The sequence below is a fragment of the Neomonachus schauinslandi genome, chromosome 2, assembly GCF_002201575.2.
Source record: "Neomonachus schauinslandi chromosome 2, ASM220157v2, whole genome shotgun sequence".
NCBI classification, from domain to species: domain Eukaryota; kingdom Metazoa; phylum Chordata; class Mammalia; order Carnivora; family Phocidae; genus Neomonachus; species Neomonachus schauinslandi.
This window is the reverse complement of record NC_058404.1, coordinates 163,586,319-163,603,818: the sequence shown is the minus strand read 5'-3', so window position 1 is coordinate 163,603,818 and position 17,500 is coordinate 163,586,319. Positions and strand designations below refer to the sequence as shown.

Genomic DNA, 17,500 nt, shown 5'->3' with positions numbered 1-17,500 from the left:
TTGTTATCCTTTAAGTTTTTATTTTTCCAGCCCTTAAGTGGTAAAGCTTTGGTTCTTACTTGCTGGTCTGCATGAACCTAACTTTGCAAGGTTGCTGTTATTTCCACTTACGGGACCACTTCTTTTGCCTTCTTATGCCAATCACTGTTTTTATATGCTTATTTGCTATGGCTGCATTATTGTGGATGCTGGCATTCAAATATCAATATTATGAGAGTTCTAATATATTTTAATTTTTATAGCTATTACCAATTTCCAACTTTTATATTTGAAATGTGAATAACTTAAAAAGCTTAAGAAAACCAGAGCATTGGAGAGGTCATGGATATATGTCATTTTCTCAGTTTCTCCGTTTAAAGGAAGGAATGTTTGTCAGGAACAGAGTTTTTCAAAAGACTAGCGCCTTGCTAAGACTACTAGAGTAGAGGTTCAGTAGGAAATTTAGTTTTCAGAAAGATACAGGAATTATTGGTTCAGAAATAAGAAAAGGGAGAAAAACCCAAGACAACCTGCTGGTTTAAAAAAATTAAAGTAATACTCAAACTCTGGTTAGTATTTTTAAATGTTTACTTTCACATTAATTACCTCATTTGAACCTCACAACAACCCATTTCTTATTTTTATAGAGGAAGCAGAGATCCATATGTGTTATACGTGCAATGGCATATACCTAGAAAAGTGCAAAACCAAACCAAATTACTCCCTCCTCCCCATCCCTCTTTGAGTCCCCTGTTTTCCTCCCAATAATTTTTTGATTACATCATGCTGACCTAACTGCAAATGAGTAGGCATCTTGGAAAATATTCCTGGATGACTCTGTTGGAGCATTATTGAACTATAAATACTTTGTGAATTACCACAGAAGAGTAAAATAGTCCAGTGTAATATTTATCCACTTACTTACATTTAGTCAAATGGAAGAATATTTTTATGTAATATTTATCCACTTACTTACATTTAGTCAAATGGAAGAATATTTTTGCGTAGGATACAAAGTATTCCCCCAGAGAAAAGGTATATGGTCAATATTCTACTCCGGACTTCTCACTGAAGAGGGAGTGTCGAAGGCAGTTGTCAGCTTATGCATAACCAGACTGCCCTGAGACTCCTGGGGAAGGAATTCTCATCCAGATTTCGCTGGGAACCAAACCTTAAAAGATTACACTTGAATTTTACAAAATTATGAAACATAAATTCAAAGAAATAAGTCATGATAAATCTCTGTAATGGGCTGATGTAAGAATGAATGGAATACTTGTAGAATTTCTTTTTAAGAATGAGTGCAATGATGGGTCAATTATCTAATTACAAAGAGATTTTATAAATGTAGTTTTTCTGACACTTCTGTAAATTTTGATTGAATACATCTGGAATGGGTACCCATCATCTGTATTTTTTAGAAGTGTCTTACCTGATTCTGGAGTATATTCAAGTTTGAGAAACACTAGATTAGACCTCTACTCCGGAGGATCTTGAATACTTAGTTCAGATCTCTGGATTTTATCCAGTGATCAGTCACTCATGTCTCCTTTATTATTCAACAGATATTTATTAGGTATATGTTATGTTCTGGACACTGGGATTATAAATATAAATGAGACAGCACGTGCCCTTCAATAGCAGGGAGTGATTGGCAGGAACTTCTGTGGGAACAGAAGAGAGGCATTAAACTCAGCAATGTGAAGAGGTTTTCAGAAAAGATACTGAAGATATCTCTCCACTAACTCAGGAGGAGATTATGAGACCACATGAAGAAAGACAGGTTTACCTAACAGTGGAATTGGTAATGAAGTCTTAAAAGTAGCACCCTGATTATAGTGGTTTTGTATGACTAGAGTGTAGGGTGCAGTGATGAAGGATGAGAGAGATACGTAGGGCACAGATTGGGAGTTTTTTAATATATTAAGGAATTTGGGTTTTATCCTATAAGTGTGGAGAGCCATGGTAGACTTTTAATCAATGTTACTTCTTAGAAAATCCATTCTGGTAGCAATATGAAGAATGGATTAAAGTTGAAGAGAGAGTAGAAGCCATTTAAAAGGCTTTTGTATAATCATGGCAAGAAATGAATATCTGAACAAAGGCACTGGTGCAGGAGGTGATGAGATCTGGATGAATTTTTAAAAATGAAGTAGAAGATATGTGACTTGGTAACACCCGAGAAGATGGGAGGTGAAGAGAAAGGATTGAAAGGTGACTCAGAATTTGTAGCAATGAAAGTTTCAAAACAAAATGTCATTGCAGAGTTAGGGGGAACAGGGGACATTTTACTTAGCAGTAATTAACATTCTTTTATAGTGGCTTATGCTTACTTAGTATTTGGGACCTGGAGATTATTTTTAACATCTCCCCATATGACAAAATTATGTTCAATAATAATGAAATAGAATGAGTTATAATAATAATGGCTGGAGAAAATGCAGACAATGAGAAATATTCTTTTATTGAGCATTATTTTATAACTGTCAGTAAAAAAATATCAACATTACAGTACAAAAAAGATAGATACTTTTAAATCATTTTTTATAAAAAAGGAAAATATGTTTTTACATATTGGTTTGTCACAGTAATGAATATTATAGCTTTAGTTTCTGGAAATTTGTCAATAAGTTCTTCAGAATTGATCTTTGCATGTTGAAGCTCAAGACACAGTATAGCCAGATTTATCAATTTCTCTTCAGTCATGTTGACTGAAGAATAGTCTTCAATTTTTAAATCTGAAAAGGTTTTTTCCCCCCCCCCCACAAAGCAGCTTTTATACAAGTAAAGAAATATTCAACATAATGATAAGTTTGGCAGAAATTCATAAAATTCCATTTTACAGGATATTTCAGAAATTGCCATCTTATCCATATCTTAGTTCCTTTGGGGATCAAAACTAATGATTTTTAAATGTCTTCACAGCGGAAAAAATTTAATACTCAGTCACATATAATTACAATTGAAGTAACTCACATTCTGTTTCATTGACTTTATAATCACTGTACCATCATTGTTTATTTCTAAGCTGTGTGGATATAGGAATATATTATTATACCATAGGGGTTGGAGGCATATAGTGTGCTAAGCTTGATTTCACATCTCTATGAACTCTGGAAAGAAATGTGTAGCTGAATCCCCCATGTTAGGGGAGACCATATAACTGGGAGTTCTCCTGATGATTTTTCATGTGAAATGCAATGTACTTTAAAAGATAAGTATTAAAACATGTTTATTTAAATCTTTCATATATGCTATTAAGAGGCAACAGTACCTGCAGCAGTTGTTTATAACTTAGGCTGACAAACTGTTTTCTTCAGGGAGGAGCATTTTATCGCCAACATTGATTATTAATCCGGGACATGATGATAATAAAAAAAACAGACCAAGCTGGTTTTATTTTTGTTCTGAATTCCTTACAGACCATTCACTCACTTACTGCCTGCGCTGGACTGGGAGGGGGAGGTACTGGGTGGGGGGACCTCACTTCCACTAGCCTTCCCCTGATGCACATGAATAAAGTGGAAGGATTGGATGTAGGAAAACCCAAAAGGACACTGTTCTAATCCAAAAATAGGGTGATGGAGGTCTGAATTAGGTATTTAGGAAACAGTAGGGATGTAAAGGAAGAGATCAACATAACTGCAGGGATGACTAAATGGAATTAAAGAAAACTTTGAGCCAGAATGACTTGGAAAATGGTGGTGTATGTTTAACAAAAATACAGAGGCATTTGGGATTGGTTTATGGAGGAAGACATTAACCTAAATAATGGTAGCATGAGAGAATAATATTTTTATTGTACCATCTTTGCTTTTCATGGTGGGGTCTTGCTAATTTGGAATTATGTAAATATTAAAAGAGAAACCGGGGAAACCATGAGTATTTTTAAACAGCTAACACACTGAATTCTATTATTGTAGAAAAATTTGGAGACTTTCCGTTTACTACACTTTATCATTTAAAAAATGATACAGTCTTTAGAAGACTCATCAAATTAAGAGTGATAATTCAGATAAAAATTTAGTTTTCTTATTTGAGTAATACACCACTATGTTGTATCTTATGAAAATCACTAATTTCAGGGCGCCTGGGTGGCTCAGTTGGTTGAGTGACTGCCTTCGGCTCAGGTCATGATCCTGGAGTCCCGGGATCGAGTCCCGCATCGGGCTCCCTGCTCGGCAGGGAGTCCGCTTCTCCCTCTGACCCTCCCCCACTCTCATGTTCTCTCTCTCAAATAAATAAATAAAAAAAAAAAAAAAAAAATCTTAAAAAAAAAAAAAAAAAGTTGGCATATGAAAATCACTAATTTCATTCTGTCAGATTTATCAGATTTGTTGTATTAGACAAATTTAGTGTATACTGCCTGATTCTATTTGCAGTCTGATTCTTCAGATTACCATTGCATAGGTTTTACTTGTTATGCATGCTTTTGTTGTGACCCATGAAACTTGAGAGAGAAAGTTTGGAGTTATCATAGCTATTAATTTAAATAGGACCTTTCCAAAACAGATTATAGATGATATTTGATGTTAGGCCCTCACTAAAAAAATTTTAATGGTTAATAGGTATTGTGGATTGCCAGCATACATACAGATAGTTACCTTTTGCCCTCATTTCTCTATTCCAATCATAGTGGCCTACTTCCTGTTCTTCAGATATACTAGGCACACTCTTACCCCAGGTCCTCTACCATTGCTTTTCTGTCTGTCTACAGTGCTTTCCCCAGATATCTGTATGGCTTACTTCCTCTCTTCCTTCAGATCTTTGCGCAAATGATCTTTGTCATCTCAGGGAAATCTTTCCTGATCACCCTATTTATAATTGCAATTTAAATCTCCCCATTTCCTGTCTCCCTTCCCTACTTAGTTTTCTCCTTAGCAGCTATCACTGACTATTTGACTCTTTTATTTCCCCTTTCCTTTCAGAATGTTAGTTCTATGAAAGTAGGAATTTTATCCACCTAGTTGGCTACTGAACAAATCCACTATACCTAAAACCTGAAATAAAGTAGATAATTAACTATTTGAAAGAATGAAAAAAAGCATCAGTGAATGAGTAAATGAATGACACTGTGAATGGTTGAAAGCATGTATGAATAAATATGCAAATGGAGAATATTCAGTGATGATAGGATCCTATATTTCTGTGGGATAGGTATGAGGTAATTATAAAATTGATTTTTTTTTTTAGGTTTGAAGAAGTTTTTAGTAGTCTTCCTGGCAATATTTAAGCTGAATTGGTATATATTTGGCTACGTAATGTGTGGAGTAAAATTGGAAGTCAAATACATTTATTACTCTTTAAAAATATTTACTATCAGACAGTGAGGAAACAATAGTTTTTTAAAAGCATTGATATAGTTAAGCATTAGGGCAAAAGAGAAAGTCTCCTTAATTCTCTTTGATGATATTATCAAGTATTCCTTTGTCAATCCGATAATTGTTTAAATGCTGGCCAGATTTATGGTTGTGGGATCTCTCTCTCTCTCTCTCTCTCTCTTTCACATATAAATCCTAGAAGTCCAACTTCTCAATCAGTAGAGTGACATTTTAGAACCGCTTAAATAGGTGACTATACAGGTAGGTGTGGGTCTTTTCAGTTCAGTGAAACTATAGTGAGCTTTAACACAGGATGGCTCCGAGCTGCTGCTTACATGCCAGTTCTGAGAGTTTCGTTGCAGTTAATAGAGTAGGAGTTTTGAAGAAAGCTTAGAACTCCTCATTGATCACTTTAAGAAGCAGATGCTCTGACTCCTCCAACCCTGTCAACCCCAACACACAGTGTGCACCCCCCCCACACACACCCCCATCCACCACATATAATATGTGCACAGCACAGATATATTGCTACCCAAAGTCTAAAGTACAAATTAGTTTTATGCTACAGCAAGATGATGTTGAATATATTAAAGCCACTGGGTTTTTACTCCCTTGAGGACCTGCCTGGTTCTGAGTTTTCTTCTCCTTTTTGAGTATGGGGATTACTGTTCTATGTTAGGGCAATTCATCTAACAATAACTGCTTTGCCAAAGTCTGCTTTTTTGCATTGAACAAGTACTACTTTTATTTTATTCTATACTGTGTGCTTGTGTTCATCACTTTTACTTACTTAGCTTTATATTCTTTGCATCCTGTAGCATGTTTGCCGGTGGTTTGTTTTCTCTTTGATATTTTGATTAGTTTACATATTGTAGATTTTCTCATCTATAAGAAACTATTTCTGAAAGTATGCACTTTGCACTAAGATTTCCATCCCTTTTCCTTTCCGACTTAATGCACTAAGCATCACTTTCAGATTCCTCTGCTTCTAGGTTTCTAACATATTTTCACCTTATGGTTTCTGTTCCTTGATAAATTTTCAAGTATGTATTAAAATATTCAAGTTTACAGAAGCTATAGCCTTTATCTTGTCCTTCCAGGCAAATATTACAGTTCCTTATTTTTCAACAGCTTCGCAAAGGCTGAAAAATTTGCCTCGTACTTCTCTCAAAGCCAAACAGTTGCTTCCAACTTCATCTACAAAAAGAGGTAACTACAGCCTCTTACTAAGTTTTAAATTTCAGCAAATAATCTGATAGTTAAATCTCATACCTTTTGGTACACTGAGTCATTGATGTCTGTAGGGCATGTTTTAGTCTTTTTTATTTTTTTACATAAAGTAATGTGGATTCATTCTCTCTTATTTGGATAAATCCGGAAGAAACTTATTTTCTGCAGAGGTATGTATTGGATTGCTCTTCTGAAAGGAATAAGTGATATATAGCATTTTCTATTAGAGAATTTATCATTTTTCTTACCAACCTAAAACTGAAGGTCATTGTTTTAACTTAATGTAGATGAATGTAGTGCTTTAAAATGAACCAAATGCCAGACATTTTGTATGTAAATTTTTTTCTTCTGACTTTTGAGTTTTGGATTTACTTATCTGTAGGATGAAATGGGACTGCTTTCATGTTAGAAGTTGATAAACATTAAATCACAAGTTGTTGTGGTTAACTGGTAATGTTTAGACTATTTAAGGGAATGGTATCTTTTTTAAGACCTGAGAGTTGAAGTATTTGGAGGTTGGACACCAAAGCTATCATACTGGTTTGAAGAGATTGGATGTATGAGCAGCTAGAAAGAAGTAGAATTGGGGAAAATACGATGCAATTGGGTAGGACCAGCAGTAATAAGAATGAATAGAAGCCTCAGAGGAAGTGGGACATAACAAATATAAGCAATGAAGAAAAATATTTCCCGTCCAGGACATGTAGATTTCCTGACGGTTCCAGAACTCAGTAAATAACAAAGATATATGAGGAGGATAAAGTATTAAAGGACATTATGTGGGAAGAGGAGGTTTGAGATTTGATTGTCAAAGAAGAAGATTTGGTTAATATGGGTACAAAAGCACTGAAATACGTATTTTAGCAAGTTCATTAATGTGTAAATGTTTTAGCAATGATTTGGTGGATTAAATATGATTTAAAGAAATAGTTTTAGATAATAGAATCTGAAGGAAAGAGAATAGTCAAATGGAAATGTTGGATGTGTAAATGTTTGTGTTTTGAATACCAGAAGTTGATCATAGCCCTCCAATACAAATGTCTTTTGGTGCTACTGTCCGAAATAAGAATGGATAGGGGTGCCTAGGTGGCTCAGTTGGTTAGGTGTCTGCCTTTGGCTCTAGTCATGTTCTTGGGGTCCTGGGATCGAGCCCTGAGCCCTGTGTTGGGCTCCCTGCTCAGTGGGGAGTCTGCTTCTTCCTCTCCTTCTGTGCGCCCCCCCCAATAAATCCATAAAATCTTTAAAAAAAAAAAAAAAAGACTGGATAGTATATGTTCTTTTGATAGAGAAGAAGGTGATTTATTAGGAATTATTATAGAAAGGGTCCTTATAGAAATTATTTGAGGACCATAGGCTTCTTTTTTTTTTTTTGAGACTTGTAGATATTTTTTGAGTACTTGATGAGAGGTAGTAAAAACAGGAACATGAAGAGATTGTGGTGTCTAAAACAGGGCAAGAAATTACTGTATCATAATAAAACATAGGATTTTAAGTTTATATAAATTTTATTTGTATGTCTCTCTAAGCTGCTTCATAATTTTGGGGGGGTCAGGTAGGTTTAAATAATTTTAAATATTTACTTAAGGATTTTTTGCTCTTTATTAGGTTAAGAAGATATAACTTCTGGCTGGTTGGGGTTTTTTTGTTTTGGGGCTCTTTTTGGTTTTTTGCATATGGAAGTTACATATTTTTGTGATTGAGCCACCAAACTCCCACTTTCTATGATAAAATGACAGGAAAACCCAATCTTATAATTCCTGGTACCTCTAGTTGTCCAGTTGACTTAGTAAAGGGAAAGAAGTTTGTATGTTTGTGTGTTGGGTTTTGTTGTTGTTTTGTTTCTTTTTGTTTAATCTCTTATTTAACTTAATCCAGACTCATATTTTTTTGATTGGTATTGTAGTTTGGGGATGATCATTTTACATTACTAGAAGTTCTGAACCAAAATAAAAAAAAAATTCGGAACCAATTGAAAAATGGACACAGATATACAATAGGATTTCAAATAATTAGGTTAGGGGTGCCTGACTGGTTCAGTCAGTAGAGCATGTGATTTTTTTCTTTTTTTTTTTTTTAGATTTTATTTATTTTTTTTGACAGACACAGCGAGAGAAGGAACACAAGCAGGGGGAGTGGGAGAGGGAGAACAGGCTTCCTGCAGAGCAGGGAGCCCGATGCGGGGCTGGATCCCAGGACCCTGGGATCATGACCTGAGCCGAAGGCAGATGCTTAACGACTGAGCCACCCAGGCGCCCCAGAGCATGTGATTCTTAATCTTGGGGTGTTGAGTTCTAGCCCCATGTTCATCATCAAGCCTACTTTAAAAAAAATAAAAATAAAATATTAGGTTAATTACTGGTAAAGTTGAACCCGAGAATATGTCTTGGATCCAAGGCCAAATGGATTTTCTAATTTCCCTTCATATCTAGACTTTGAAAGAGAGGGGTCTGCACTGGACTGGGGGATTCTCTGTTCTTGTTAGGGGTGTGAGGCAGATGAGATTCAGATACCATGTGTTCATAGGTACCTTTGGCACTTTAAACCTGGACTAGAGAAACATGGGACTGGATAGTAAATTGTCACATAAATCAGTTGTCCCATCCTGGGGATGAACCTGTAACATCTTAGAAAGTTGGACTCAAAGGATCATGGGAAGAGGGAGAAGGTCGTTCCCTTAACAATTGGAAATAGGACACTATGATTTTATTTTATTTTATTTTTTTAGAGAGTGCGCATGAGTGGGGGGTGGGGTGCAGAGGGAGAGAAAGAATCTTACGCAGGCTCCATGCTGAGCATCCACTCGATCTCATGACCCTGATCTTGTGACTTGAGCCAAAATTAAGAGTCAGGTGCTTAACCACTCAGGCACCCCAGTCACTTGGATTTTAATTGCATTTAGTAGTAGCTGGAGTTTGAAGATAGGAAGGGAAGTAAGAACTGTGTTGCCTGGCACAAAGGGACGCACCATAAACATCTGTGGAATGAACACAGTCATGCCACTAACTCAAGGCTGGACACATTCCTCTTTGCATTTTCTTCTTGCAGGGTTTTTTGTTTGTTTGTTTCTTCAGCCCATCCTTCTCTTTGAAGAAAAAAAAATCCATTGTGTATTGTTAAGGCTTCGTTCATGGGCGTGACTACTTAAACTGCTCTGACAAAGAGATATTCATTCCTATTTGTTGGGAACTCAGTGAAGGGGAGGTAAACAAAGTAGAGACCTCACCAAGTCAGGGAAAAAATAACTACTTAGAAAAAGTGAATGTGTAGATCAGGACAAATTAAAATGTAGAAACATACTTTAGAAGGAAAGAGGCAGCAACTTAGGACGAGTTAGCGGTGGTAGTTTTCCAGTACTGCTTTAATTCATTATATTTTGAATATTCATGTAAGGTGAGATAAACAACATTTATAAGAGGCCGAATTGATAGGAGTTTAAAATGCTGTTTGATATCAGACTATCTGAAAATGGAGAACCTAGGAATTTTGCCATTACCTTTGATCCAAAATTTAAAATTTCTTATATTTGCTTTTCATTAACAAGTATTTATTGAATCTGTATCATAAACAAGATACACTCATTACATGCCCCCCTCTCCCCCCATGTCTAGTCCTTCTTTACTTTTTCTTCTATTATAGTTGTGGTCAAAGCCAGCCTCTGCCGTATAGAGTTTTTGGATACAGTTAAAATGATAGGAATTGCTCCCTTTCCCATGATTTTATTATATAAAATTGAGAGAATGGGAAAGGAGAGGGAACAGGGCTCTCTCCGAACACAGAAATTCCTGTTAGCCATTTCATGCTATTTTTGGAATGATAATTGAATAGATTCTACTTATATTTAGAGTTAATAAGTCTTTTGTGATTTTCCAAGATCTTTTTTCTTCTTTAGTTACATCTTGACTACATCTATTAATTTCTTTTGCAGATAAAGTCCTAGATCAAAATTTTCTCCTCTGAAAATTGTGCTTTTATTTTTCTGATTAAAAACTATCTGCATTTTAGAAAATTAAAGTTAGAGCTAGAAAGCCTTCAAAGATCACCTAATTTCAGTTAACCTCATTTTATTCTTTTTCCTTCCCAAGTTTATACATAAGGCATAAATGCTGCTACCATTAGAGGAAACACTTTTTATAATAGTAACACTATAGCTTAGTGCACTTTACTTTCTGGTTTTCCCTTAAGTTATACATTAACCTTGTTAAAAATTTTTTTTTTTTTTTAAGATTTTATTTATTTAGGGGCGCCTGGGTGGCTCAGATGGCTAAGTGTCTGCCTTCGGCTCAGGTCATGATCCCAGGGTCCTGGGATCGAGCCCCACATTGGGCTCCCTGCTCAGCGGGGAGTCTGCTTCTCCCCCTCCCTGTGCTTCTCCCCCTGCTCATTCTCTCTCTCTCTGTCTATCGCTGTGTCTCGAATGAATAAATTAAAAAATCTTAAAAAAAAAAAAAGATTTATTTATTTGACCGAGAGAGATACAGCAAGAGCGGGAACACAGCAGGGGGAGTGGGAGAGGGAGAAGCAGGCTCCCCGCCGAGCAGTTAGCCCCATGGCTCAGATCATGACCTGAGCCAAAGGCAGACACTTAACGACTGAGCCACCCAGGTGCCCCAACCTTGTTAAAATATTTCTTTCCATATTCCGAGATTGTAGAACTTTTCGACTTGTCCTTTCTTATACTCTAGTGCATTTTTCTAAGAATTTAGGATTAATAAATTTAAAAGGATTTCTAATTTATAAATCTGTTTAAACTTTGTTATTTTAAAATATAACACAGATTCAGAAAACCATATAATACATAGTTTAATGAATTCTTGCAAGGCAACCCCTTAGTGACCACCATTCATATCAGGAGACTAAAGCTTGCTACTTCAGAAACTACCTGTCTCTTTCCAAACACAGTCCTCTCTGGACCCACTCCCCCAGAGTAGCCATTGTTCTGAATTTTTATAGAATCGCTTCCTCACTTCTTTGTATGATTTTTATCATTCAAGGAATGAAACTGTAGTTCTGCCACTTTAATATGTGTCTTTTTACATTTCTCTTGATTTATAGTTTTCTTCCAACTCTTTACTCCCCCTTGTTAGGTTTGTTTGAAGAAACCACCAGATCATTTGCCCTATAGATGTGGATGTAGATCCACAGGCTGGATCTTGCTGATATCTTTTCTACAGTGTCATTTAGTAGATTTCTCTGTATTTCCCATAAATTGGTAATTGGATCTAGATGCTTTACTGGACTCAGTTTTGCTATTTTGGGCAAGACTACTTCATAGGTGGTGGTGCTGCTTTAGCCACAAGTGCACAAGGCAAGATTACCTCTTTTCTTGATATTATCAGTCATTGATGATTAATGCCGATATCCTTATTTTTCTTAAATATATATATATTATTATGAACTTACAGGTTCAAACATTTTTTATGTAGTTTGATTCATTCTGGATATTTTCCCAGCTTTGGTGGAAGCTTCTTCAAGTTGGCCCTCAAGTCTTTTTGACACAACCCTAGTAGTCTGATAAATTCTTGCTAACTGGTATGACAAGATAGGCACATCTTGTACATTTCCTGCCACAGAACTGGATTTAGTCATTTCTCCAAAAAGTCCTGATTTCCTTTGATAGGAAAGGGTATTTCAAAACCAAAATCTGAGTTTTTAGCTATATTAATTGCTATTGGATTGGCCATTGTTTCTAGGTTTTTTAGTTACTAGAGTTAGTACATATATGTGTAGATTTATGTCTGTGTGTTTTTTAAGATTGGATTCCTTAATGAGATCATGCTGATACCTCCTATTCACATTCAAGGCTTCAGGGTAATTACGTAATCTCTTAACTTAAACCAGTATCTCCTTTATCTTGCTCTGAGAATTCTGTCTCTCACCAACAGATAGAATTTTTTTTTTAATATTTTATTTATTTATTTGACAGAGAGACAGCGAGAGAGGAAACACAAGCAGGGGGAGTGGGAGAGGGAGAAGCAGGCTTCCTGCAGAGCAGGGAGCCTGATGTGGGGCTCGATCCCAGGACCCTGGGACCATGACCTGAGCGGAAGGCAGACGCTTAACGACGGAGCCACCCAGGCGCCCCAACAGATAGAATTAAAATATCATTTAACACTTTATTTTATCCCATATTACACACAAAATCTGGAGAAAACATTAGCATAATACCATACAATGTGGCTACTGAAAATTGTTTAAAAAAACTTTTTGCATATGCTCACTCCTTTTTTTTTAAGCAGTTACACTGCATATCCATTATCAGCTTAGTTATTTGTACTCTTTTATTTAGTCTTAGTTCTACATTTAAATATGTATTTAATGCTTACCGTCAGTCTGTACATTATTGTCTCACCAACCATTTTTCTTGTTTGAAGCTCATTCTCTAGTAGATTCCTTAAAAAAGGAGTTGTAGGAGCAGTATCCATTCCCTCCATTTTTGTGTGTTGATGACCGTTTGCCCTTTTTATATTTGAAATTCATTAGCTAGATATGAAATCTTTGGCTCATATTTTCTTTCCTTGAGTGTCTTAAATATATTACTCCATTTTTGTCAGGACTAAAAAGTTATTTCTCTTACATTCATTTGGTTTTTATCTGGATGTCCAATGGATGTTTTCTTTTCCTTTAAAGTTTAATCATTTATTTTTTTAAAAGATTTATTGATTTATTTTACAGGGAGAATGAGCAAGTGAAGGGAGGGCAAAGGGAGAGAGAGAAGCAGACTTCTGCTAAGTTTGGAGCCCGATGCAGGGCACAATCCCAGGACCCCAAGATCATGGCCTCAGCTAAAATCACGAGTTGGCCACTTAACCAACCGAGCCACCCAGGCGCCCCTAAAGTTCAGTACTTTATGAGAATATATCTTAATGTTGGTCATTTTGAGTTGATTTCCCCAGATAGGCGTGTGTTCTTTCAATATGGAATTTCACATACTTTAAAATTTCAGACAAATTCTTTTGGATTATGGTTTTTAGTATTCTGTTCTCTTGCTTTGGCTTTCTTTTTTTGTAGGAACTCCTGTTGTACATATGTTGGATGTTCTTTGCCTGTCTTTTCTATCTGTTTCCTTCTCTTGAATCCTTTTCCATCTCTCTTCATTTCTTCTTGTTCTATAAAAGTTTCTTTTCATTGTCTATTTCTCTTAAAGCATTATCTGTCATGTGTGTAGACTCTTGTGTTCTTTCTATCTTAGACTTCATTTTAGGATGATTTATGTCCGGTTCTTTTCTGTGTTCCATCACCTCATTTTTTAATGTTTCCTATTCTGATTTATGATGTTCTTTCATATCTTTTATCATTTTCTTAAATACTTTTAGAATTTGAAATATTAGATTATAACTTTCATTTTTGCATGTGTGTACATGGTGGACACAATTTCTGGCAAGGTTGTACCATTAATAGAAATGTTATTCTGCTCCTTTCTTTTTTTAATAGTAACTTCATGTGGGATTTGGCTCAGTTCTTTTCTGTTGCCCATTTTTCTTTGGAATTGGTTTTTTTAACCATTTAGAAAGGAACCTTGATTTAAGATTTTCTAATTTTAGGTCTCTAGAGATCCCTCATCTGTTGTTTTGGGAAACTGTTAAAAAATATGGCTGCTAATTTTCTGAGATTTCTTACCTTTGCTCCTCTTCCCTACTTATAAAATTCATCCTTTTGGGGCACCTGGGTGGCTCAGTCAGTTAAGCAGCTGCCTTCCACTTAGGTCATGATTTCAGGGTCCTGGGATTGAGCCCCACATCAGGCTCTCTGTTTAGCGGGAGCCTACTTCTCCTTCTCCCTCTACTGCTTGTGCTCTCTCACTTGCTCACTCTCTCTCGAATAAGGAAAATCTTTAGAATAAATAAATAAAATTCATCCTTTTAAAGTGTACAAGTCAATGTTTCTTAGTATATTTACAGAGCTGAGCAATTATTTAGACTTTAGAGATTTTCATCACCCCCAAGAAATATCATACCCATTTTCCACTCCTTCCAGCCCCTGGCAACCACTAATTTTTCTATCTCTCGTTTTACCTGTGCCTCTGCCATTTCATGCAAATATAATATGTGATCTTTGTGACTGGCTTAGCATAAGGTTTCCAAAGTTCATCATATTACAGCATATATTAGTACTTTGTTCCTTTTTATTGTGATACATATTCAGTGTATGGATATACCAAATTTCATTTATCCATTTCTCAGTTGTGAACATTTGAGTTGTTTCCACTTTTTGCCTATTTTGAAAATGCTAATGCTGCAAGTATTTGCCAGCAGCTTATTTATTCATATCTTATTTATTCATATCTATCAATCTTTTTGTATGTAAGGAATAAAAACTATAGTAAAGCCCATTCCCAGGGGTGTCTTCTGCCTCTTATGTTTAATAAATCTTCTCATAATAACTGTGTGCTTACAAAAATAATGGTGAGTCAAGTATAGTAATGGAAGAAGAAGTCAAAGGCTTCTGTGCCTTGTAAATTCTTTTTGTGTGTGATTACTTGTCAGCCTTCACAAGTTTAATAGGGCCTTGGTATCATGTCTTAGGAAACCTGCCTAGGATAGTAGCTCCACAAACATACGTTCTGAGTCCAGTTGAAAATAAAAATAGTGAGAATAACATTTTAATTTCTACTCCCAGAGGTGTTTCTCTTTTAGTTCCCAGTAAAGAATACCAATCTGGGAATGAGGAGATGTGGGTTCAACTTCTGACTTTCTTATTTGCTCAGTTGATCTCTGTGGTTGTGGCAAGTTATCTTCTCTACACAGTGAAAAGGTGGGAACAGATAGCACTAGTGAGAGAATCATATTTATGTCATCTCTGCAGTCTTTAATAACCAGAACTTATTTTTAAGTCTTTATTACGTCTGTAACCTCTTACTATCCTTGATGGTGTGTAGACCACTGAGGAACTGGGATGATGTAAGGGAGAGTTAACAAGTATTTTTGTTTTTAATCTATTGTTAAATAATTGGATGGCATGTCTATTTTAATAAATGTTTTTCTCCCCATTAGTCATAGTGGCCAGTGTTTGGGAATGTGTATATTTTTATTGTAAACTATATATTTGATATTTACATATTTTTAGCAATTATACAATTAATGGAATTTATAGTTTAGACATATCACTGTGAAGACAACCATTTGGAGTATCTATGTTTTTTTTATGTTGCTATTTACATTTGAGATATATTATTTATAAAATATTCTCTGAATATCTACTAAGCTAAAAACAGTATATAGTTTACTCAGTTTCTCCCATTCTAAAGTGCCTGGTGTATTTTCTAAGTCTCAATTAGAAAACTTGCCATTTTTATTAAATGCTTATTAAAAGACAAAAAATGAATGTTTTAAAAATAGGAATCCTCATATTACCCATCGTTTCATTTCAGAGGTGACTTAACTTAGACACCAAGGTTAGCATTCTTAGTCATATGTCAATTTTATAAATAGAGTTCTAATTCTTGCTCAGAGTAGATAACAACTTCATTTTATGCCTTGATTTAAGTGCAATTCTCAGTTTCCAAAATGAGCAAAGAGAAATTATAACCTACTATCATAATTAATTTGGACAATAAAGCCTAATTAACCCCTGTGTTTTAGTTAATTTATAAGGATGGCCTAGGAGACAACGGTCTTGAGTGGCATTGTTTGTTTGTTTTAAGATTTTATTTATTTATTTGACAGGGAGAGAGCACAAGCAGGGGGAGCAGCAGAGGGAGAGGGAGAAGCAGGCCTCCCGCTGAGCAGGGAGCCCGATGTGGGTCTCAATCCCAGGACCCTGGGATCATGACCTGAGCTGAAGGCAGACGCTTAACGACTGAGCCACCCAGACGCCCCTTGAGTGCCATTGTTGAATATCTTTCCAGAGAACTCAGCTGCAACAGGCTGAAAGGCTCCAGTATTCCTTAGATAAGGAAGGCACAGATGTAATATGCCTTACAGTTTGTGTAATATTATACATTTGCCAACTATTTATACAGATATTACTCATTTGACTTTCGCAGCTAACCTATGATATTTGCTGAAATTTGCTTTCTGGGTTTTGTTTTATTAGATTTACATATAAATATTTCTTTTTTGGGGGAGCAGTGCAAGTGGTGTTGCATTTTTTATTTTGATTTCTGTACGTTCATTACTGCTATATAGAAATACAGTAGATTGTTATATGTTAATCTTTTATCCTGTGACTTTACTGGACTTAGTATTTCTAGAGGTTGTTTTGTGTGTGTGTGTGTGTGTGTGTGTGTGTGTGTGTGTGTGTGTATTCCTTGGGATTTTTGATGTAACAATCGTGAAGACAGTTTCTTTCTAATCTATATGCCTTTTATTTTCTTATTGCACTAGCTAGAACTTCCAGCACTATGAATAAGAGTGGTAAGAGTATATATTTTTCCTTTGTTCCTATCTTAGAGGGTAAGCAGTCTTTCACCAGTAAGTATAATGTTATATGTGTATTTTTTTTAAATGTTCTTTAACAAGTTCAGGTTCCCCCATTCCTGTTTTTCTCAGGATTTTTATCATGAATATGTGTTAAATTTGGTTGATGCTTTTTTGCGTCAGTAGATGTAATCATGTGACTTTCCTTTAGTCTGTTGTTGTGGTGAATGACACTGATTGATTTTCAAATTTTGAACCAACTTTGCATCCTGGAATAAACCCCACCTGATCGTGGTATATGAGATATATATATATCACTGAGTTCTTATTTGCTAATTTGTTAAGGAGTTTTACATCTACATTCATGAGAGAGATTGGTCTGTGGTTTTCTTTTTTGATACTATATTTCTGGTTTTGTTTTTTCTGGCTTTATATGTCTTTCTCTGACACCACTCAGGCATTTGGTGGATGAGGCTTGGGGCATTTTATTACTGCTAGGTGGAAATAGGAGCCTGGGTTTTCAACTCAGTCTTTGTTGGCACCTAAGGGAGAGGGGCCAGGTGGGTGGAGGTAGGAGTTCTGGCTCCCCACTTGGTCTCCACTCACACTGTGGTG

General features: G+C 35.7%; 1 protein-coding gene across 4 annotated transcripts in view; it reads left to right on the top strand.

Moving 5' to 3' along the window:
- Positions 1–17,500, top strand: part of SLAIN2 (SLAIN motif family member 2) — an 80,924-nt gene that overhangs the window by 51,727 nt on the left and 11,697 nt on the right. For 2 of the 4 annotated variants that reach the window (XM_021701575.2, XM_021701573.2), the window contains one exon: positions 6,432–6,509. The exons of the other annotated variants lie outside the window; for them this stretch is intronic. In XM_021701575.2, the coding sequence (XP_021557250.1) occupies positions 6,432–6,509 (78 nt within the window). The remainder of the gene's footprint in view (positions 1–6,431; positions 6,510–17,500) is intronic. 4 annotated transcript variants of the gene reach the window in all.